Consider the following 21,484-nt stretch of genomic DNA (forward strand, 5'->3'; position numbering starts at 1 on the left):
CACTATTCCATGAAGAGGGGAAGAGAACATAACCCCTTCATGTTCCATAAAGAAATGACTCAACACATATAAATGAAAATAAAAGGCTTCTCCTAAATAGTGGAGGTGTGATAAATCCATTTCTCTCTATTCCTGGCAGCAGAGAACAATCTGGTACTGTTGCAGTAAAAATAGCACAACTTATTGTATGGAGCTAAGGCTACTATACAGTCTATTACAGCAACCCCAGCAGCCAGACCATTCTGCCATGGAAATAATTTGTTTGGGCCAGCCTATTAAGTGAAAGTAAAAATGGAATTCTCTCTTCAACAGTATAAAATCAGGTATAGCCCTCTTTCACACTGAACAAGACTTTGATATTGTGCGACTTCCCCTGAACTCCCACAATTTCAAAGTTGCATTTCAGTCCGACTTCGGGGGAGACTTGAAAGACATCTGTGCAGGTTCATGCACAGATGTCTATTGAAGTCACCCCCAAAGTCGCCAAAAGTAGTGCTGGAACTACTTTTGGAAATTGGTGTGGCCCCTACACCGATTGGGACGCTCCCATTGCCAGCAATAGGCTGCGAATTGACATGCCAGTTGACCTGTCAAATTGCGCTGACGTAAACATGGGCTTAGTATCATTTACCCTCTTCAGCTCCTCCTCCTTCGTGTATGTCAGACAGAAATGGAACACTCGGAAATCTTTGCAGTAGATGATCAACTTCTCCGGATACTTCTTAAATGATGGTCCCGATATAAGAACTTTCTTTTTATCGTCAAACACTGAAAAAGGACAAAAACGTTGCTAAATAATTTATTTCAAAAAATGTTGGAATGAGGGCAGTGTGAAAACAAGCTTGACTTTTTTTTTTTTGGATGGAGTGAGATAGTGTTAGAACCTCTAACTATCAGAGCAATTTTCTGAAGGCCGTCTGTAGTGGGTGGGCTGGCTGGGTTCCCTTCCACAGCTCTGCTTCCTACAATATGTAATGGTTGCACTGCCGCTTGGTTTGCAAAGGCATTTGGTGCACATTTCCATAGTGGCTGTTGGGGAAAATATTTTACATACCCTTTAAGATGTTTATGTATGTTACAATTAGTTTATCCCCTTTTTTATATATATATATATATATATATACAGTAGTTACAGCTGTGTAGCGTTAGGGTCTACCTCATGGGTGTCCAACCTTTTGGCTTCTCTGGGCCACTTTGAGTGTAGAGAAATTTTCTCGGGCCGCATATAAAATATATACTATTAGTTAAGGTATACAAGTAATAAAATACCACGCACCCTTCCCGTGCTGCCGCGCCCCCCCAGCACTAGTTTAACACAACTAATGGATGATCCCCTCCGAGGCTGCCTCTGTGGCCGTGCCCCCGACTCGACTTCCTTCCTCCCCAGCAAAAAAAAAATAAAAAATTGCCAAGGGCAGTGGGCCGCATTGCCTGCGGTTCAGGGCCACATGCGGCCCCCGGGCCACAGGTTGGACATGCCTGGCTACCTGAATGATAGATATTGAATGGATAAGGTAAGGTAGGCTCACACATTATGAAGTGGACAGCAAATCTAAAGGAGAACTGCAACACATGGAGCCTGCTTACTAAAACCAAAATCTCTACAATATAGAGTTCTGTTTTCCTTGTACAACCCAGAAACATATTTGTGTTATCAGTGTGTGTATGTAAAAGTTGAAAAGGAATATTACAGTGCATCCGAAAAGTATTCACAGTGCTTCATTTTTTCCACATTTTGTTATGTTACAGCCTTATTCCAAAATGGATTAAATTAATTATTTAAATTTCTACAAACAATACCCCATAAAGACAACGGGAAAGAAGTTTGTTTGAAATCTTTGCAAATGTATTAAAAATAAAAAAAAATCCCATATACATAAAAATTCACAACTGCCTTTGCCATGACACTCAAAATTCCACTAATCATCCTTGAGATGTTTCTACAACTAAATTGGAGTCCATCTGTGGAAAATTCAGCTGATTGGACAGGATTTGGAAAGGCACACACCTGTCTATATAAGGTCCCACAGTTAACAGTGCATGTCAGAGCACAAACCAAGCCATGAAGTCCAAGGAATTGTCTGTAGACCTCCCAGACAGGATTGTATCGAGGCACAAATCTGGGGAAGGGTACAGAAAAAAAAAAAAAAAAGTGGTGGCCTGGAGTTTCTCCTCCGGGTCCCGGCATAGCATATTAGCCATTTAGTTATAGCTGAATAGCTAAAGCCTAAGTGCCTACCCCAGCCACAGTGAACATATGGCGGGTCAAGGCCTCCGACCGCCTACCAGCCTGGTGTGAGAAGACTTGGGGACTCTTCAACTGGATTTACAGTGGCTTTATTTAACCTGGAAACTGGGGAGGCCACTACAGGAGGTACCGTCCATTTCTTTAAGGAGGGACTCCTTGTAAGGGTACCGCATTGCAAAACGCTTTAGCGATTGCAAGGGTGCGTTTTGGGCACCCTTACTGTTTTGAGACAATATTGTCAAAAAAGGTGGGAAAGGGGAACATCCTTTTGAGGACCTGTGGGTGCCAAAAGGTGCCCCGCGCCTCTGATGCTGCGTTAGTCGCATCTTCCATAAGCAAAGTTTCCCACACTGATACAATCAGTGCATCCACTAGCGCCGTTTCATGTGCGGCTAGAGGACCCGAGGAATCATCCTATCGGAGCACGCGGGGTATGTGGACGCAGACCCCGAAGGGTAACTTGCATCCGCAGAGGCCAAATCAGACTCTGGATCTGAGGAGACAGAAGAAGCAGGTGAAGGCGGGGGGCGCCTTATGCTAGCCCGCTTGCCCAGAACAAAATCTACTTTGGACACCAAGGACTCCAGGACCGCCATCAGTGCAGACAGATATTGGGTTCGGGAGGGCCCTACAGCCTCTGAGAGGGGGTCAGGTGGTGAAACATGCTCAATGGACTCCATGAAGATGGGAACCCACAAAAAGTAGTAACACCCCACAAAAAGGGTGACCCCAGAGCACAAAAAACTAACCCAACAGGAAGTGGGGCCCTGGCAGATGCCCCCACTAGGTCCATCCCCCTCCAGAGGAATGATCGTTTGGTCACCGGCACTACCCCCCTCTCCCCACCCGCATTGCATCCCGGTGTGGGCAGATGGGAGGCACAGGCCGCAATAGACCACCGAGATGGGGGGGAGGGGGAACGCAAACTGGCAGAGATAGGAGCCTGGAGGTCCGACCATACCAGGGAGGGGCCCACGTCAACCCCAAAACCCACCAAGGGTAGAGGAACAGGGTGGGCACATCTCCGGACAGGACACCGCTCCATCCTAATGTGGGTGCTTTCGGCCAGGAGGAAACGCTGTGACTCAGGCCAAAGCCAGTTTGTATGCGCCCACGTGAGACGTTAAACTCGCAGGCCAGCCCCTGTCCAGTGGGGCTATGTCGCAGTCGACCTATCGTGGAGCTGCGGTCTGCACACGCTTGCTGGCTGAACTGGGGGGATCCTAAGGATTAAGATTATCCAGTGCATCGCCCAGTCCGGCAATTGATTGCAGATTCTCACAGGAACAAAATACTAAATAGAGGAAATAATTCCATTTAAAAAGAAAAAATTGCCAGTACCAGAGATCCCAGCAAGGAACTAGGTCTTTACTCTTGACTAGGCAGGAAAAAACTGAAGACCCATAGCAGGAAGTGGGAGTATACCCCCAGGGACTGCCCCATAGGTGTGTTTAATTTTTTTTCTCTGCCTAGTGTCCTACTCCTGTAGGGGGCAGTATAACCCTACAGTCAAGAAAATGAAGTGCTGTGTCCGTCAAAGAAGGAAAGAGATTTCTGCAGCATTGAAGGTCCCAATGAGCACAGTGGCCTCCATCATCAGTAAATAGAAGAAGTTTGGAACCACCAGGACTTCCTAGAGCGGGCCACCCGGCCAAACTTAGCGATCGGGGAGAAGCTTAGTCAGGGAGATGACCAAGAACCTGATGGTCACTCTGACAGAGCTCCAGTGTTTCTCTGTGGATAGAGGAAAACCTTTCAAAAGAACAATCACCTCTGAAGCACTCCACCAATCAGGCCTGTACGGTAGAGTGGCCAAACAGAAGCCACTCCTCACTCAAAGGCACATGACAGCCCACCTGGAGTTTGCCAAAGGGCACCTGAAAGATTCTCAGACCATGAGAAACAAAATTCTCTGAGCTGAGACAAAGATTGAACTCTTTGGCCTGAATGGCAAGTGTCATGTCTGGAGGAACCCAGGAACCGCTCATCACCTGGCCAATACTGTCCATACAGTGAAGCATGGTGGAAGCAGCATTATGCTGTGGGGATGTTTTTCAGCGGCAGAAATTGGGAGACTAGTCAGGCTCCAGGGAAAAATGAATGAACTGCACCGCATTCCTGTGCAAGTTACATGCAATTCAGTGTGATGCGATTTGAGCCCATTCATTTTGAATGGGCTCAAATCGCACTGCATCGCACCAAAAACATGCATGCACTATTTTGATGCTGCAACCAGATCGCAGGGTCATTTTGTACCATGCGATCCAGTGCAGGCAAAGGCACTGCATTTGCGACCTGTGTTTGAGGGACCATTACCTTTGTATTGCATCCGCAGCAGATAGCAAAGGCGTTTGGAATGCAGTGCGGGAAACGCACACAGATCACGCCACGTTTCCCGCATCGCATTAGTGTGAATCTAGGCTTAACTGGATGTAACAGTGTCTTTTTTTAACCTTACCAACTATGTAACTTAGGAATTGGTATGGTAAATGTAGGATACGGAGATGCGGTTACATTAACCTCATTACAAAGTATGAGGTCAAATCATTCAGCAGTATATGTCACTTAGGATTACATTGTCTATTTAAACTAGGTGTGATAATATCAATCTTGGCTAAATATTAACTTTCTATTGGACATTATGTACATTAGGCCCGAACCGGTTTACTTAAACCAAAAGCTGAACAATGGCAAACACAAAATACTATTTTTCCAGAGAAATATGACTTGCTGTGTTGTCAGTCAACCCCGTGACTTTTAAAGAAGCGTTTTTCCTGTTCCTTATGAACACAAATTCCCCTAACGCTCGCTAGTGGACTACCTTTCAATTGATGATCATACAGATACAGAGATTTTTTTATTTTTTTTTGCACCCAGTCATGATGAAGGTAAAACAAATCCTAAGGCCTAAAAACTGTTTTGTAAAATCCTAAGGACTAAAAACAACTTTGATGTGTTACTAAAACTGCACATATCATCGCAGCTACATAGTAGATGGTGGATAATACCATGGTTGTTTTTTACATTTTTTTTTTTTTTTTGGACAAATAGGACTATTATTTGGTGGTAAATACTAATGGATATCTCCTGATTTTTTTATTATCAAGAAAACTGGCACAAAATAGTAACAAAACATGTTTTTTTGTTAATTAGCTATATACACGATATTGTTAAAAGTATTGGGACACCTGCCTTTACATGCACATGAACTTTAATGGCATCCCAGTCTTATGCCCCGTACACACGTGCAGATTATCTGAAGACTTTTGTCTTCAGATTTACCTTTTCTATGTAGTGCAAGGGCCTGCCGGATTGCATACAAATTGAAAGTGTTTAGGTTTGACCTCATATTATATGGTTTTGGTAAGTATGCAGACAAAAGTCTTCAGATAATCTGCATGTGTGTACGGGGCATTAGTCTGTAGGGTTCAATATTAAGTTGGCCCACGCTTTGCAGCTATAACAGCTTCAACTCTTCTGGGAAGGCTGTCCACAAGGTGTAGGAGAGTCTATGGGAATGTTTGACCATTCTTCCACAAGCGCATTTGTGAGGTCAGGCGCTAATGTTGGAGAGAAGATCTGGTTCGCAGTCTCCGCTCCAATTTATCCCAAAAGTGTTCTATTGGGTTTAGGTCAGAACTCTGTGCAGACCAGTCAAGTTCCTCCACCCCAAACTTGCTCATCCATGTCTTGTTAGACCTTGCTTTGTGCACTGGTGTGCAGTCATATTGGTACAAACAGGGAGAGGACATCCCCAAACTGTCCCCACAAAGTTGGGAGCATCAAAATTGTACAAAATGTCTTGGTATGCGGACACCTCAAGATTCACCTTCACTGGAACTAAGGAGCCAAGCACAACCCTTGAAAAACAACAACCCCACACCAAAAACCGCCCTCCACCAGATGATTTAGACCAGAGCACAAAGCAAGGTTCATAAAGACATAGATGAGCGAGTTTAGGGTGGAGGAATTTAAATGGCCTGCACAGAGTCCTGACCTCAACCCTGTTTTGGAAATATAAGCTTGATGCACAAATAACTCTGTTGCGCTAATAAAAGCACTTTTGGATATTACTATACGCCAAGCGCAATCAATCCTGTTATGCTAAAAAGCACAGTTCTCAGCTCTTTTGAATAAGGTAATTGAGCGCGCTCAGCAGCACCCAGTAATACAGCCACAAAGACTGCTATCACCTTGGATGCTCACAAGAAAAATATCCTGTCTAAGACAGGAAGCTCCGTTTATTTATGAGACAAAGGGACAATCAACAGGAAGTGATGACTATACTACATCAGCCAATCAGTTCCAAACGTAGTCACATGACACAAGGTACTCACACAGAATCTGCCAATGACACACTTGTATACATTCAAATGTACAATAGAAAGGAGGGGGGGTACCCGATCGCAAATGAGCAGAAGCTGCCTAAAACTACATGAAACCAGCGTGTAGATCCGTGAATAATGCTCTGCTCAAACTCGTGCATGTATTCCCACCACTACTACTGGTGTAAATCCCATTTAGCAAAGCTTCAGAGAACAAAGCCTAATAGGATTATACTACTGTTCCCATAGACATAGGGCTATCTGCAGGGGAAAAGCCATGCAGTTTCCACTATGGTGATCAGGCATAATAGAAAGACATGAGCATGTATTCCTTCATAGAGGCAGATAGATATCAAAACAATATGGACTCCGCACTGCAATACACATAGATCTATACCGGCAAACAGACCTGTGCCTGGAGTGTTCGCTGGCGGAGATGTCTATGTAGAGCAACATCTAAGAGAAGGTTTTCACTGCCAGTAGTCTTTCCTCAATGCCGGTGTAACGTTAGAATTCCATACTTCGTTAGATTTCCATACCCTCGTCACTTCCTGTCTCAAACAGCTGAGCAGCGCAGCAGTGCGCATGCTCAGAGCCCCGGATACGAAATTGAACAGCAAAGAATTTGACAAGTGCGCATGCTCGGAGGGTAGGAAATTATCACGGCACTGTGTGTAATGTTATACTTGCGGCAGTTACAATAAAACAGTTCGGCTGCAACATCAATCATCTCCTCTCCTATCCCTGTGAGTTGCCTGATCTCGCCTAATATAAAAGCGGCTGCGGGTGTATGAGATGTAAATGGCTCCGTGATGCGCTTTTATATTTATTACCTGAGAGCAGGGAAGTGACAGGGGAAGGAGCGGAGATGAGCCATGTTGCAGAGGAGCTGTTTTAATGTAACCGCCGCAAGTGTAACTAGCGTGAGAAATCCATACCCTCCGTAGGTGCACCGGAAGGGACGAGGGTATGGTTTTCTCACGGGTATGGTTTTTTCACGGAACACCAGTTCGCCCATACGCGCTCTACAGAGCGCATTGCAAGCAAACCAACAGCAGGAGCCATAATGACAATCTAAATAAAACGCATCCTAAAAAATAATGTCCACACTAATCCTAATAACATTTCCACAACAACCCAATAGAACACCTTTGGGATGAATTAGAGCGGAGACTGCGAGCCAGGCCTTCTTGTCAATGCCATAGACACACTCCTAAACTTTGTGGACAGCCTTCCCAGAAGAGTGGAAGCGGATATAGCCACAAAGGGTGGACCAACTCAATATTGAACCCTAAGGATTAAGACTGGGATGCCATTAAAGTTTATGTGCGTGTAAAGGCAGGCGACCCAATACTTTTGACAATCTAGTGTCTTTCTTGCTATTACTATGACTATGACCTATCACCAAACAATCCCCCAAAACAAATTCTCCTGCACCTAACGATCACAGTGATACCACGTGTGTATTTTTGGTTTGTACACAATAACGTAGATTTTGCTTTTTTTTTTATCCTACTTAAACCACACAGACACTTCATGCTTTTTGAAAAAACCTAAAATACACTGACCCTGGCATTTGACCCTGACCATTGACATGGACTCGGAGCATGATCTTTGACCCTGGCGCTGATCTAGATCAAACCAATTCCCCTGTCACGTACACTTTTCATTTTTTTTAAATTGACAATTTTCTCCTGTAGCAAGAAGAAAAAGATGCAGTCTTTTCTCTATTCAAGAGGAGAAAAAGGAAAACACAGTGGCGGGCAATACAGGGACTGATTTCCAATCGCTAAAGGGTTACTAAACCCAGGAGCCTGCATTCCTTTTATCTGGTCTCCCACAGTACACAGAACATGGAAAAGCAATTATTTTTAGTAAATATAAACTGCTAAATACCTTTTCTCATCAGCAGTATATAGCAGCCTTGTGACTTCTATCAGTGTCCAGCCAAGCACTGGTTAAAGCTTGTAGGAGGAGTTTTCTGAATGTCCTATGAGACAAAGGACATTCTTTCTTCTATGCAAATCCCCTGACTCTGTCTGGCCAGTGCTGATTGGCCCTGTGCCGATGTGTTGATCACATGCATTCTCACCAAGAAAAAAAAAAAGCCTCCCTAACAATACACACCAAACTGTGCATGTGCAGCCAGACTCTGTTATTAGGAAATAATGCTGTGGGTTTAGTTACACTTTAAAATGAGACCTGGGGCTGTCAGTGACCGCTTGGTCTCCATGCCGAGAGCGTGCTATACAGCTCGCTCTCAGCATAAATATAGTATATAATTTTTTTTTTTTTAATCCACGGTGGTGCAAAAACCTCAACGAAAAAACCCGTAAGTGAACAAAAAACATGCATGTGAACACACACTAAAAAGTGGACTTAAGGGTGTGCTTTTAGTCCACCCACCGAAGGGCAGACCCCGTTCTTCTGGGCAGCCAAAGCCGTCACCGAATACTCGGTCGAGGGGCTCTTCCGAAGAGAGTCCCCCCAGGGGCAGGGGAGGAAGGAACCTGAGGGCCACACATCTTCCCCTAGACCTCATGGTAAGCCTGAGGACTCATACCCTTCATCCGTGAGAAACACACACAAAAGTGAAAGAGTGACAAATGTGCGTAAAAATAAAAAGAAAAGAAAAAGAAAAGTGGCCGTGCCAAATGTGCAGTGGCCTAGACCATGAGGCCTGGTAGACAAAAATTGATCCCGGACTTAGCCAAAAAGCCAGGCCCAAAAAGGAGCGGTGCAGAAAAAAAGTGTTTGGAGCTGTGACCATGTGACGGTTCACACATTGGGGCGACCACTCCCAGAGGGTACAGACACCGTGGACTCTCTTGCCTTCCCAGCCCATGGCCAGACAAGGTAGAACGTTCGAATCAGGAGGTAATGGACCCTTCCAGCTTTCTCGGGGGGAACTTACTCCCGGCCCCCAATAACCTTTGGGTGCTCTGGTTTCAGTCCGCTACTAACCTTCCAGGTCCCCCATAACTCCAGCAGGTTTGCATAGCTGCCACCCAACCTTGGCCAGGTCAGATTACAGCACAGCGCCCCCACTAGATCACTGATAAGAACAGATATAACACTTGATCTTAGCCAAAAGGCCGAGAAGCTCTCGGCACAAACATATATGCAACACCAAGGATAAAGACCCACTTTTTGAGGCTGCATACATGTGTATGTTTGTCGGGAAAGGGTTAAATTCCTGGAAATCTGTAAACTCTGGAGGATAAAATTATCGCAATGATTGGGCATGGGGGGGGCCCCAGGTCTACCACCCAGATTCTGAATTAACCAAACTAAAACAAGCATGAGGCCACAAAAAAACTTGTTTCACAAGTCCCTGACAATGGGCTTGTTCCAGGTCCTATCTGCTGTCTCCCGCAAATCTGGGGGGGGGGGGGGGGGGGGGGTAGTATAGACTGTTATGCATAAGTGAATTTGTAAGAAAAAGAGCAGCAAAAATTAGCTTTCTTGGCTGTGCTAACCTGATGAAAGGGAGAATCTGATTGGTTGCTGTAGGCCCCTTCACTTTGCAGGTTATCGTATAACAAGCCCATTAAAGTGCCCCACCTGTGACCGCCTTACCTCCATAGAGCTGGTCCACACACTGCAGGGTGATGTCATTTTCACCAACAATCTTGTTCCTGAATTCCGGTGTCTGAGAAACAATGAGAAGTAACACAAATCACATTATAAATACTAAGAAGCTGGAAGGACATGGAGAACTGGGCGATTCTCAGATAGGCAAGAAAAAACACACGGTCTAGCCCACATTACCAAGAAGTCATATCTTTTCATGGGTTATGTCATCCTTTATTTCACAGGAATAAAGAAATCGGTGCGTGGTCAGAAGAATTAAAAAAAAAAAAAAAAAAAAAACACACAGGAAATTAATTAAAGGGGATTTACAAGAAAATTGGGAAGTCCTAAGCCTAGATCCCCTTTCTGTAGTAACACGCGATTACTTCCTGCTTTCTTCACCTTAGTCAACAACTGGTACCCCATTGGTTGATGGACTTTAAGGTGAGGAATACCAAGAGAAATACAGGGCTGCCATTACTGACCTCAATGCTAATATCCTTGGCATCTTAAAATGTTCATAATTTGAGTCCTTGACCTGAAACAAAGCATGCCATCACTGAAATCAGATCACCTTATCTGCAACCTGTTTTATGTTAAGGACTCCAAAAAAAGCAAAAAGACAGCCAGAGAACTAGCATTTTCCAGAAGAGATCAGCAAAATTAAACCTTTGCTTTTTCCATGCAGGGCAAAGCAACAGGTTCACTTACTGTTCCCCTCCCCAGCATCACACACGCCACTTTCCTTCAATCCACCATTTGGCTTCTGAGAAATGCATACCGGTTGTTAAGCTCTGAGTTTTTTTAGTCTTCTGCAGGGGTCTTCAAACTATGGCCCTCCAGATGTTCAGGAACTACAATTCCCATCGTGCCTAGTCATGTCTGTGAATATCAGAGCTTTACAATGCCTCATGGAATGTGTAGTTCTGCAACAGCTGGAGAGTCATAGTTTGAGGATCCCTGGTCTATTGGTTCTCAACCACTTCAAGACCGCAATACCTATATATACTTTGTGGCTTTGAAGTGGTTTACTGGGGTTATGGCTGAAGACATCCGCCATAACCCTGTTTTTTTTTTCATTTTCAGCCGGCGATTTTCATTCTCATAAAAGCGATCCGAGCGGCTGATTAGCCACTGGATCGTTTTTAGAAGTAGCGGGAGAGGTCGTAGTCATCCCCCTCACGCCACTTGCCAGTGTTTCTCTGGCTTACCGTTCTCACTGGTGAGCCCCGAATAACATCCGATGGTTGGCACGGCTGGCCATAGAGGTCAAGAGAGGCCAGATCGTCTCTGATCACCTCCAAGATCTAGGAGTACTGGAGTGATGTCATGAGGTCCATTCTGGTCTAGGACGGAAGTATACATTTTTTTTTTTTAATCATCAGATCAATGGTTTTTTATTTTGGATCTGATGCTTTCAAAAAGGTAGGAGGAGAGATTTGGGGACCTATAGACCCCAGATCTCTTCATAAAGAGGACCTGTCATCCCTTCTTTCTATCACAAGGGATGTTTATATTCCTTGTAATAGGAATAAAAGTGTTTAAAAAACTAAATTAAAAAGGGACAGTGTAAAAAATAAATAAAATAAGAAGAAACATTGTTTTTAAAAGCGCCCCCATTCCTCAGTGCTTGCACGCAGAAGCTAATGCATATATAGGTCGCACATGCATATGTAAAAACGGAGTACGCGCTACATGTGAAGTATCGCCACGAACATTATAGCAAGAGCAAAAATTATAGCGCTAGACCTCTAACTCTAAACAAGTAACCTTTAAAAAATTTTAAAGCATCGCCTAGGAAAATTTTCAAGTATCGTAGTTTGTCGCCATTCCAAATTTTAAAGCATGACATGTTGGGTATTTATTACTTGGCGTAACTACATCTTTTATACTTAGTTCTGTTCATACCTGTGTGACTTCAAGTAGTCCCTGCACTACTTTGGTCTGACTTTGATGTGTTTTGAGGTCCATAACCCTCAAGATTACACAGGCATTGCTTCAAGTCCAGTCAAAATCGCGTCAAAATCACGTGACTTAGGTCGCACAAGTCTGAAAGGGGCCAAAATGCGTTTGTTACCCCAACACTTCATATTCCTGATATGTGCTTGCTGTACTTGTAGGAGAAAGTATCCTATGCTCTCTGTATTGCTTCCTTTATGTGAAATTTTTCGTTAAAGTAACGCAGTGCCGAATCGCAAAAAATGGCCTGGTCATTAATGGGGTAAAACCTTCCGGGGTTAAAGTGGTTAATGTGAGATCTGGGGTCAAAAATACCTCTGGTCTCACATCTACACTTAAAAGCATAAAAAAAATAATAATTTGGCCCTTTAAGGGCGTTGGGTGTAAGTGAAGTTTGACGTCGCTCCGGTCCTCCAAGGGCATAGATTGAGTGGGGGCCATCTTGCCCTCACTCTACTTCCTGCCCATTGGGAGAGGGGATCGGATACTTTTCTCCGCTACCAACGGCTCCGGTAAGCCAGGAAAATGACAGGGAAGTGGGGGGGGGGGGGGGGGGGGTTGGGGCTCGGTTGCACCTCTGACACCCAAAAAAGTAGTCCCCACTGGGATCACTTTTATGTTAAAGCGGACTGCCCGCCATGTAAGAAATACCAGGATTATGGCAGCTTCACCGCTCTGCCCTTTCTGCTCCGCCTACCCTGCCGCTCCACAATCCCAACACTATCATCTACATGCCCCCCAACTCTCCTCGTTCCCCCCCTTCTCCAATTCTACCTTCCCGCAGCACTGATCCCTAGGTGGCTCAAGAGAGATTCCCCTGCAGCAGCGATCCCCTTGCATCTTCCCTGCAGAGCTGCTGGTTATTGACTGCTGTTGGTTTCAGGGTGGGGAGCAGGAGCTTCTTCCCTTCTTCAATGAACACAGTGAGTGATTGGTACGAATATATAGCATATAGCACATACAACTGCTCCACAAGCTCTGTTGTAATTTATTGTTATTTAAAATTACCTTTAACCTTTCAATTTGCTGCTGCTGTAATGTTCTTTAAAGCGGTTGTATCCTCACCAAACAAAAAAAAAAAAAAAAAACCCTGCAGGACAAAAGCATAATGTACTAGTATGCATCGCATACTAGCTCATTATGAAATACTTACCTTAGAACGAAGCCCCGACACGGTCGCCCGGACACCGCTGAGGGAGCTGACATGTTCCCTTGGCGTCCCTTCCGGGTTCAGCGGCTCCGGCACTGTGAGTGGCCGAAGCCACGATGATGTCACTCCCGCGCGCAAGGAGCCTGCAAGGAGCTCTGAAGGTCCGCCAGACCTTCAGAGCGCATGCACCGCTGGTGTCAGCGGCTACATGCAGGGTGAATATTTCCTAAACCATGCAGGTCTAGGAGATATTAATTTTACCTACAGGTAAGCCCTAATATAGGCTTACCTGTAGGTAAAAGTTAAAAAGCGGAGTATACCACCGCTTTAAAATCCAATGTAATAGGACAAACTGCAGGCATTGTGTACACAGTGCCCCTAGGAATGGAATGTTCTGCTTGTGTGACTGGCTCACTGATTTTCCCAGGAGTCTACATTAAGATACAAGTCAAATAAGGCATCCCCTGCAATAGGAAGTCCGGTTTTTATGAGATACTCCCCAAGAGTTAAATACTTCTAAAGGGAAGCAGACACTGCAGCTTTTCTCATCAGGCTTACCAGGCGATTATAAATGAACCAGTTGCTCCCATTCAGAATCAGTCTGCACAGGACATAGTGAAACAAACTGCTATTTCTTCAGAGCAGAAACAGAAAGGAATCTGCTACAAAGTTTGTTAAAATCCTTACAATGAGCATTGAGCATTAAGCAGGGATTGTCTTTTTCTCAAAAGTGGAGGTACTCTTTTAAAGTGAATGTGTCACTTTTAAAATCTCTCATTCAGCAATCAAATTGATGCAAATTATGACACTTGCAAAGCACTTTATCAAAAAAAAAAAAAAAAAAAAGTGAAATTACTTTCTTGTAGGGATGAAATGAGCGATTAATTTTGCTCAATAAGCTGCTTAGGGAAGTTTGCTTTAAAGAAAAAAATAAGGTGGTTTTTGTTGTTTCAAGGGTGCAACAAGCTTTGTCTCCTGAAGATTATGGAAGGCTTTTTTTTTTTTTATGTATATAACGATCCTGGAGAACCTGTTCTTTAAAGCAACACCACACAAATATACACACAAGAGAAGCCAAAGCCCGCATGCAGCTATACACCCACCCTTTTAAAGTGGCTGTGATTATTTTACATTTAAAATAAATCCAAGCTGACTCATTTCCAGCAAGGTTTAGCTGGGCTTTTTACTATTTTACAATTACAGACCCCCCCCCCCCATATTGGGATATCTCCCTATACCCCCCTCCAGACTGTTACAATTACTATCACCAGTCCAATTAAGTACCGGAGTGACTTCAAAAGATAGAATTTGCTTTACTTATATGGATAGAGATATGGAGAAGAACAGAGCAATTGAAAAAAATAAAAATGTATTTATATATTAAAAAAGACAAGGCTCAGATACATACAGTACGTTAGCAACATTTTTGCTGTTGTTTTGAGCACCCAACACATAAAATAGAAGTCTAGTTCCTGACAATGTTACGCATGCGTCATCTGACACATCAAATTGATTTCTTCACTATGATTTAGGGTTCAATAAAAAGGAGAATTCTGTTTTAAGGTATTTTATTTATTTTTTCATTATGTAGAGATGCATTCCTATAACTCTATCACTTGATTCCCATACCCCTGGGTTAGAACTGCAAATTTAGAGGGACAGTCCTTATTACTTTGTTCTCTCAGTTCCTTTTTTTTCACAATTGCACCTGTGCTGTTCTCTGAAGAGCGATCCACGGTGGATTGCGTTTCAGAGAGCGGTAAAAGGCAAACTAAACAACTGCTTCTTCTTATACAAAATGGTTTCCCCCGAATATTGGGACTTTTTAGGCACTTTTATGTTTGACCAAACAAATAAAAAAATGTTTATAAAAATTATAAATTTTATTAACACGTTAAAAAATTGGTTATTAAATATACAAGAAATACATGACAATGTTCACACGACACAATGTATTTTTCGCAGTCCATCGTAATATATATATATATATATATATATATATATATATACACATTGTGTCGTGTGAACATTGTCATGTATTTCTTGTATTTGTAATAACCAATTTTTTTAACATGTATTAATAAAATTTATAATTTTTTTATAAACATTTTTCTCATTTGTATGATCAAACATAAAAGTGCCTAAAAAGTCCTAATATTCAAGGGAAACTATTTTGTATAGTACAGGAGGGATGTGCCAAAGGCAGAGTCTAACCACTAGTATTTTGATGATTTCTTATTATTGGTATTGCTCGTTATTCTTTAAAATTATAATTTTTGGCAGCTAAACAGGGATTTTGGAATGCAATACTGTGCCACCAGTGAAAGCCTAGCGTTTGGCTTGCGGTTGCAGCCCCAGTCACATGAATGGGTTGCATTTGGCGGTGGAATTGCCTCCAAACACAACAGGGATCAATGCATGTGGCTGGCTGCCTTTTCAGCTTAAGGGGTGTGCAGGTTTGGGGTGGTGGGTTGTAAAACCACAAATTTTTACCAACCGCCCGCCCCCAAAAATTAGTGCAAATGTAAACTAATAAACATTTTCTAATTCTGATTTTTATTTATCTCAGAAATCTGGTGGAACTTGGCTGGTACAAACAGGACAATTGTTTTCATTTTTATTCTTGTACGCCATTTACGTAGATATTGACTGGGGCAGGTATGGACAGCGCATTGGCCAAGTGGTTAGCACTTCTGCCTAGTAGTACGAAGGTTGTCAATTTGAATTCCACCTATGGTACTACCTGCCTGAAGTTTGCATGTTCACCCTTGTGCGGGTTTCCTCTGGGTACACTGGTTTCCTCCTAGACATGCTGGTAGATTAATTGGATCCTGTCTAAAGTCTGTAGTATAGGTATGAATGTGAGATAGGCATCTTATATTGTAGACTCGTTGAGGGCAGTAACGGATGAAAATGTACAAAAAAAAATGTAAACAGCTGCATAAAAATTGTCGGCACTATATAAATACCTAATAAATGTAAGAATGCAAACAATGTTATCAATGGTCTGTGGGGTCTTCTATTAATTGGTGAATAGCAGGATCTGCCTCATTAAAAGTTCAGTCTCGGAAAGCTGGGAGGGGTGATGTCTAAGTGACAACTGATTTTATTGCTTTAGGTCATTCACATAAATAACCAGAAAGGAAGACTTTGCTCACGTTATCGTCTTGCATTTCTTCGCACAGAAAGGTGATCTTAAAGTTGGTGCAGATGAGTCTCCCGCAGACCCCGCGCTGAGATCCTTCCTCCTGGGAACACTTGAAGACATTGCTGGCTTCACAAAGAAGCATCTCACCTGGAAGAGACACACAGAAGATCTGGTTACTGCCGTACCCAATGACATGACTGCCAGTCCTATCGAGACACTTTCTGAAACCAGATTAAAGCCCAACGTTGGGCAATTTTTGTCCCTCAAACCGTACCCCAAAGTCCCCCACTGTCATATGGGCATCCGCAGAACTTTTTTTCCGGGGGGGGGTGCATCATTTTAAAGTCACCCATGCCCCGCCCCTTTTCAACAATGTCATGAAGGCGAAATCAGTCACTGCGAGAGCTGTGATTTGTGAGGATTTATTTTTAAAGGGGAAAACGGCAGAACTTATTTTTAAAACGTTGTTACCTAAAAAAAAAAACAAAAATAAAAAAAATATTGATCCTTTTTCCTTAAAGCAAGTTTACAGCACAGTGCTTGTGCTGTGTAATCTGGCCCCTTCTATCACCTAAAATACCTGGCTGATCCTGCCAGTTTCTACCCTCCCCTCTGTAAACTGACAACGGCATACTATGACTGCTGAGCCCTGATATTGTGGTCAGTTTACGTGCCTCCGTCATCCGCAGCTCTGTCCTCCTCTATCCTTTACCAGTTTTTAGAGCGCCGATTGCCGTTCATGTGACCTGCCGCCTCTCTCCTCCCCTCCCGACTGACTTCAGCGAGGAATCCTCAGCCGCACCCCCCTACAGGCAGTTGTCAGACGGGGAGAGGAGAGAGCCGGCGGGTCACGCGGGCAGTGATTGGCGCTCTGAAAACTAGTAACGGCTTATTTTTTTAAAGCACAGACACAGGGGCACGGGCACACAGGATTAATAAACAGACCAGACGGGATAGTATAAACAACCACTTTAAAGGGGAAGTTGAGATTCTAAGGGGGGGGGGGGGGGCACTTGCCCACCCTTGCGAATGCCCATGCCCACAGCATCTATATTCTTAAAGTTCATTCATAACACAAATCAGAAGTCATATAGGCAGTGCGTTAATATCATAGTTCATTTACTGTGCTTAAAGGATAGGTTCATCTTTCAGAGCATATTACACTCGTAATTTAGGTGTACTGTTTAACATGCTCCAGACCTGCACCCCTGATTCCCCAACCCTGTGACAGCAGGCGGGGGTTCTTCTACCTGCGTTCCCATCTTAAAAACAGCGCAGCTGTGTGGGCTGGGTGCCTTTCATTTTCAGTGATCTGCGAAGGAGAGAACTACAAGTACTGTCAACCATTACGGCTTACGGCTTTGTAGTGCTCAGTGTTAATTTTGACGTCACATTTCAATTTAGTTTTAGTCATAATCCTGATTAAAATGTCATTTTAGTTTTAGTCGCATTTTATAATCTTGACTAAAATGTAATTTTAGTTTTAGTCGTATTTTAGTCATATGAATGGTTTAAATTTTAGTTGTATTTTAGTCTTCTGAATGGTTTTAGTTTTAGTCTTATTTTGGTCGACTGGAATCTCCAGCACATTTTAGTTGATTAAAATCATTTTAATTAACTAAAATTTAATGGGTTTAGTCAAAATGTAATGCATTATTTAAAGCGATATTAAAGCCCTGTTTTTTCTAATTAAAAACAAAAAAAAAACAAACTCGTTATACTTACATGCTCGGTGTGATGCTTTTGCACAGAGCAGCCCGGATCCTCCTCTTCTCAGGTCCCATGCCAGTGCTCCCGGCCCCCTCCCTTCTTCCAGGTGCCCCCACATAAAGCAGCTTGCTGTGGGGGCACCCAAGCAGGCATGCTCCCAAGCCGCAGCACAGTATGACCATTCACACATGAAGCGGTGGCTCAGTCCCGCCCTCTCCGTCTCCTGATTGGCTCACTTGCTGTGATTGACAGCAATGGCTACCGCTGCTGCGAAAAGCCAATCAGGAGTGCAAGTCCCCAAAGAGGCAGGGCACTCGTGGACATCGCTGGACCGAGAGGGGGCTTAAATAAGTATTAGAGGGGGATGCTGCACAATGAAGGTTTTTTACCTTCATGCATATGCATTAGCGATCGACTGTAATGTTCCGGTACCTTTGGTACCCTAAATTACACTTTCCACAAGTGTATGCGCCCTACCATTTACTTTTGGAAAGGTGCGCATACACCTTTAAGACTGGAGCTGTCATCACTCAGCGCCGGACTAGATGGCTATTTAAGGCGTCGGCTCTCACTCACATGTGTTCGTTCAAACACCTTTATCTGGATGCTAACCTTGCTTGAAGCTTCCATGCTTGCAAGCTTACTTCGCTGACGGAACCTCGCTGCGCTGATCCCTGTATCCCGCTACTGGATCATCCGCCTCTCCTGAACCACCCTTCGGCTGTATCGCTAATAGTGCTAAGTACCCCGCAGGGGAATTCTCTATAAACTTATACTAAGTTGCATAAACTAGATTGCTAGCTCTTGAGACTACTGCTACTTTTCTGCACTGGGTTGATCTCTTTTGTATGTCCACCTGCTATTCTATCATCTGCTATCATACAACATTGTTAAACCTTCCTGCATCCATCTGCTACTGTCTCACCTTCAAGTGTCTATCACCTACCACCTCCACTCAACCTATCCCTCAAACCTTCATCATTGTGTTACCACATATATAAAGTCACTCTAGGAACCAGCTTGCTAATTGTGTGTATTTACTGGCTAAATAAGACCTTAATGAGTCATTGAGGTTGGGAATGGTATCTCAGCATATCTCTTACATGACAACTGACGTGGAACTATTTCTGCAGCTGAAAATCCACACCATATAAGAAACGCAGGAGCGTTACATCGACTGACTATCGGCAAAGCTTAAATATTGGGGGCCGATATGCACTTTCCCCGATATATCGGAATCGGCCCATGAGGTTACTGATATTGCTGATATTTAGGTAAAGTGCTTGTACTGGAGTGATGCCTGCAGCTAGAGGCATCACCCCGGTACCGGCGTCCATAGCCGACGGTTGTAATGACAACTGATGCGGCTGAGAAGCCGCTCGGCTGTCATTACAAGGAGCGGGAGGAGACGTCCCCACCTCCCTTCCGCGGCTCGCCCGTCCCACCGGGAGACCCGGGCAACCAGCCTGCACGGCCGCCGAAGACCTGATCAAAGCTGCATTTGGCTCGGATTGGGTCTCCATGCAAAAACCCGGAAGTAATGTCATGACATCACTTCCGGGTGCTGTCTGGCGCCAGATTTAAAAAAAAAAGACAGCATTCAAAACAACCAAACTTGGCGTTTTGAATGCTTTTAAGTGCAGAGGAGGGGTTTGGGGTCTTTTAGACCCCCAGATCCCTCCACAAGAGTATCTGTCTTTAGCTATTATACAACGTCTTTATAAGTAAAACGTCCCTTCCTCACATTTTTGTTGGAATTGATTTTCGGTATAATTTTTCGTCAAGTGACAAAAATTCAGAGTCATTTTTGTTTAGTTTTTGTCACTGGAAAAATGCAGCTGACAAAATTCATTAAGAAAATATTTTAGTCTACAATTTTTACACTGGTAGTTCTCAATGGACTACGAGGGCGCTGATTAGCGCTCTTGTAGTTCATTCACAAGCCTTGCAGCTTGTATACAGTCAGTTTGTATAGGAGGTATGGGCAGAAAGCTGCCAGGCTTGTCTGTAGGATCCTGGCATTGCACCCCTGATCAGGAATGAAATGCTTTGAAGGCTCCTGGGGGGTGAAAATTATAAATGCACATTTTTTTGTCATGCAAAAATATGTGCATTTCTTATTTTTTTCCCCAAAAAGGAGACTTTAGCCTTTAATCCCAAATGGTATCCAGCGTTCGTTCATTACTGTAATATCTGCACACCAAGCAATGTATACTGATGCTGCTACAATACTGAACATCCACTTAATGAGCTGCTGGAGCCCCTGAAAGCTATAGCCTTGTAGGTATGGGACATGTTCACACTTTATTAGGAAAGCACTGCGCTGCCCCAGGCTGTCCGTTGTCCGTTGATGAATAATACACATAAAAGGAAATTCTATTTTTACTTTTTCCAAAACCTTGGTTTGTGTTTTCGGTTCACCGATTTCCGATTTTACTTTTGTTAATTAAAGAATAAAATAAATGCGGATTAACATCATCTGGTCGGCACAGACAAATAAACAAGCCCATTGCTCACCCCTTCCTTCCTTTCAATACATATTACATCAGGAGAATGGTGACCACTGAGCACAGGAAATAACCCGGAGGGCTGCTGACAATAGAACAGCCATGCAAGACGGACAATGCAAGAGGAAATTATCTCAACAGATACAAAGCAGAACACGCAATTTCTCCTTGTTACTGATCATCTTCTGCAGTTTTGAAAAAAAAAAAAAAACCCAGCAACTGACCTCTGCGGATTGCAGCTCCATGACACGTCAACCTGCTGGTATTTAACCACTTGCTTCCAAAGCCTATTCTGACACTTCGCTCCTACATGTAAAAATCTACTCCTTTTTGCTAGAAAATGACTTCGAACCCCCAAACATTATAATTTTTTTTTTTTTTTAGCAGAGACCCTATAGAATAAAATGGTGGGTGTTGCAATTTTTAATGTCATGCGGTTTTTTTAAACGCAATTTTTTTTGGAAACAAAAAAAAAAAAAAACTTTCATGAATAAAAAAACCGTAAAGGTAGCCCAATTTTTTTGTATAATGTGAAAGATGTTATGCCAAGTAAATAACATAACATTTCATGCTTTAACATTGCGTCTGCCCGTGGAATGGTGGCAAACTGTGGTGCTTAAAATTCTCTATAGGCGCCGCTTTAAACGCCTTTACAGGTTACCAGTTTAGAGTGGCACAGGAGGTCTGCTGCTAGAATTACATAGTTCCATAGTTAGTGAGGTTGAAAAAAAAGACATCAGTCCATCCAGTTCAACCTATGATGTGTGTGTGTTTGCTTTTAACCGTACATTGTATACCCCTGTATGTTGTGGTCTTTAAGGTGCCCGTCTAATCCTTTTTTGAAGCTATCGATGCTCCCCGCTG

The 21,484-nt window shown here is 43.4% G+C and overlaps 1 protein-coding gene across 1 annotated transcript in view; it reads right to left on the reverse strand.

The window, feature by feature from the left end:
* MTMR12 (myotubularin related protein 12) overlaps positions 1-21,484 on the reverse strand; it is a 139,216-nt gene that overhangs the window by 58,650 nt on the left and 59,082 nt on the right. Inside the window, exons 3-5 of the mRNA XM_082251843.1 lie at positions 16,414-16,550; positions 10,153-10,225; positions 632-768 (exon numbers count right to left, since the gene is read on the reverse strand). Of these exons, the coding sequence (XP_082107969.1) occupies positions 632-768; positions 10,153-10,225; positions 16,414-16,550 (347 nt within the window). The remainder of the gene's footprint in view (positions 1-631; positions 769-10,152; positions 10,226-16,413; positions 16,551-21,484) is intronic.

The sequence above is a fragment of the Pelophylax lessonae genome (genome assembly GCF_965119305.1).
Source record: "Pelophylax lessonae genome assembly, chromosome: 1".
Lineage (NCBI taxonomy): Eukaryota > Metazoa > Chordata > Amphibia > Anura > Ranidae > Pelophylax > Pelophylax lessonae.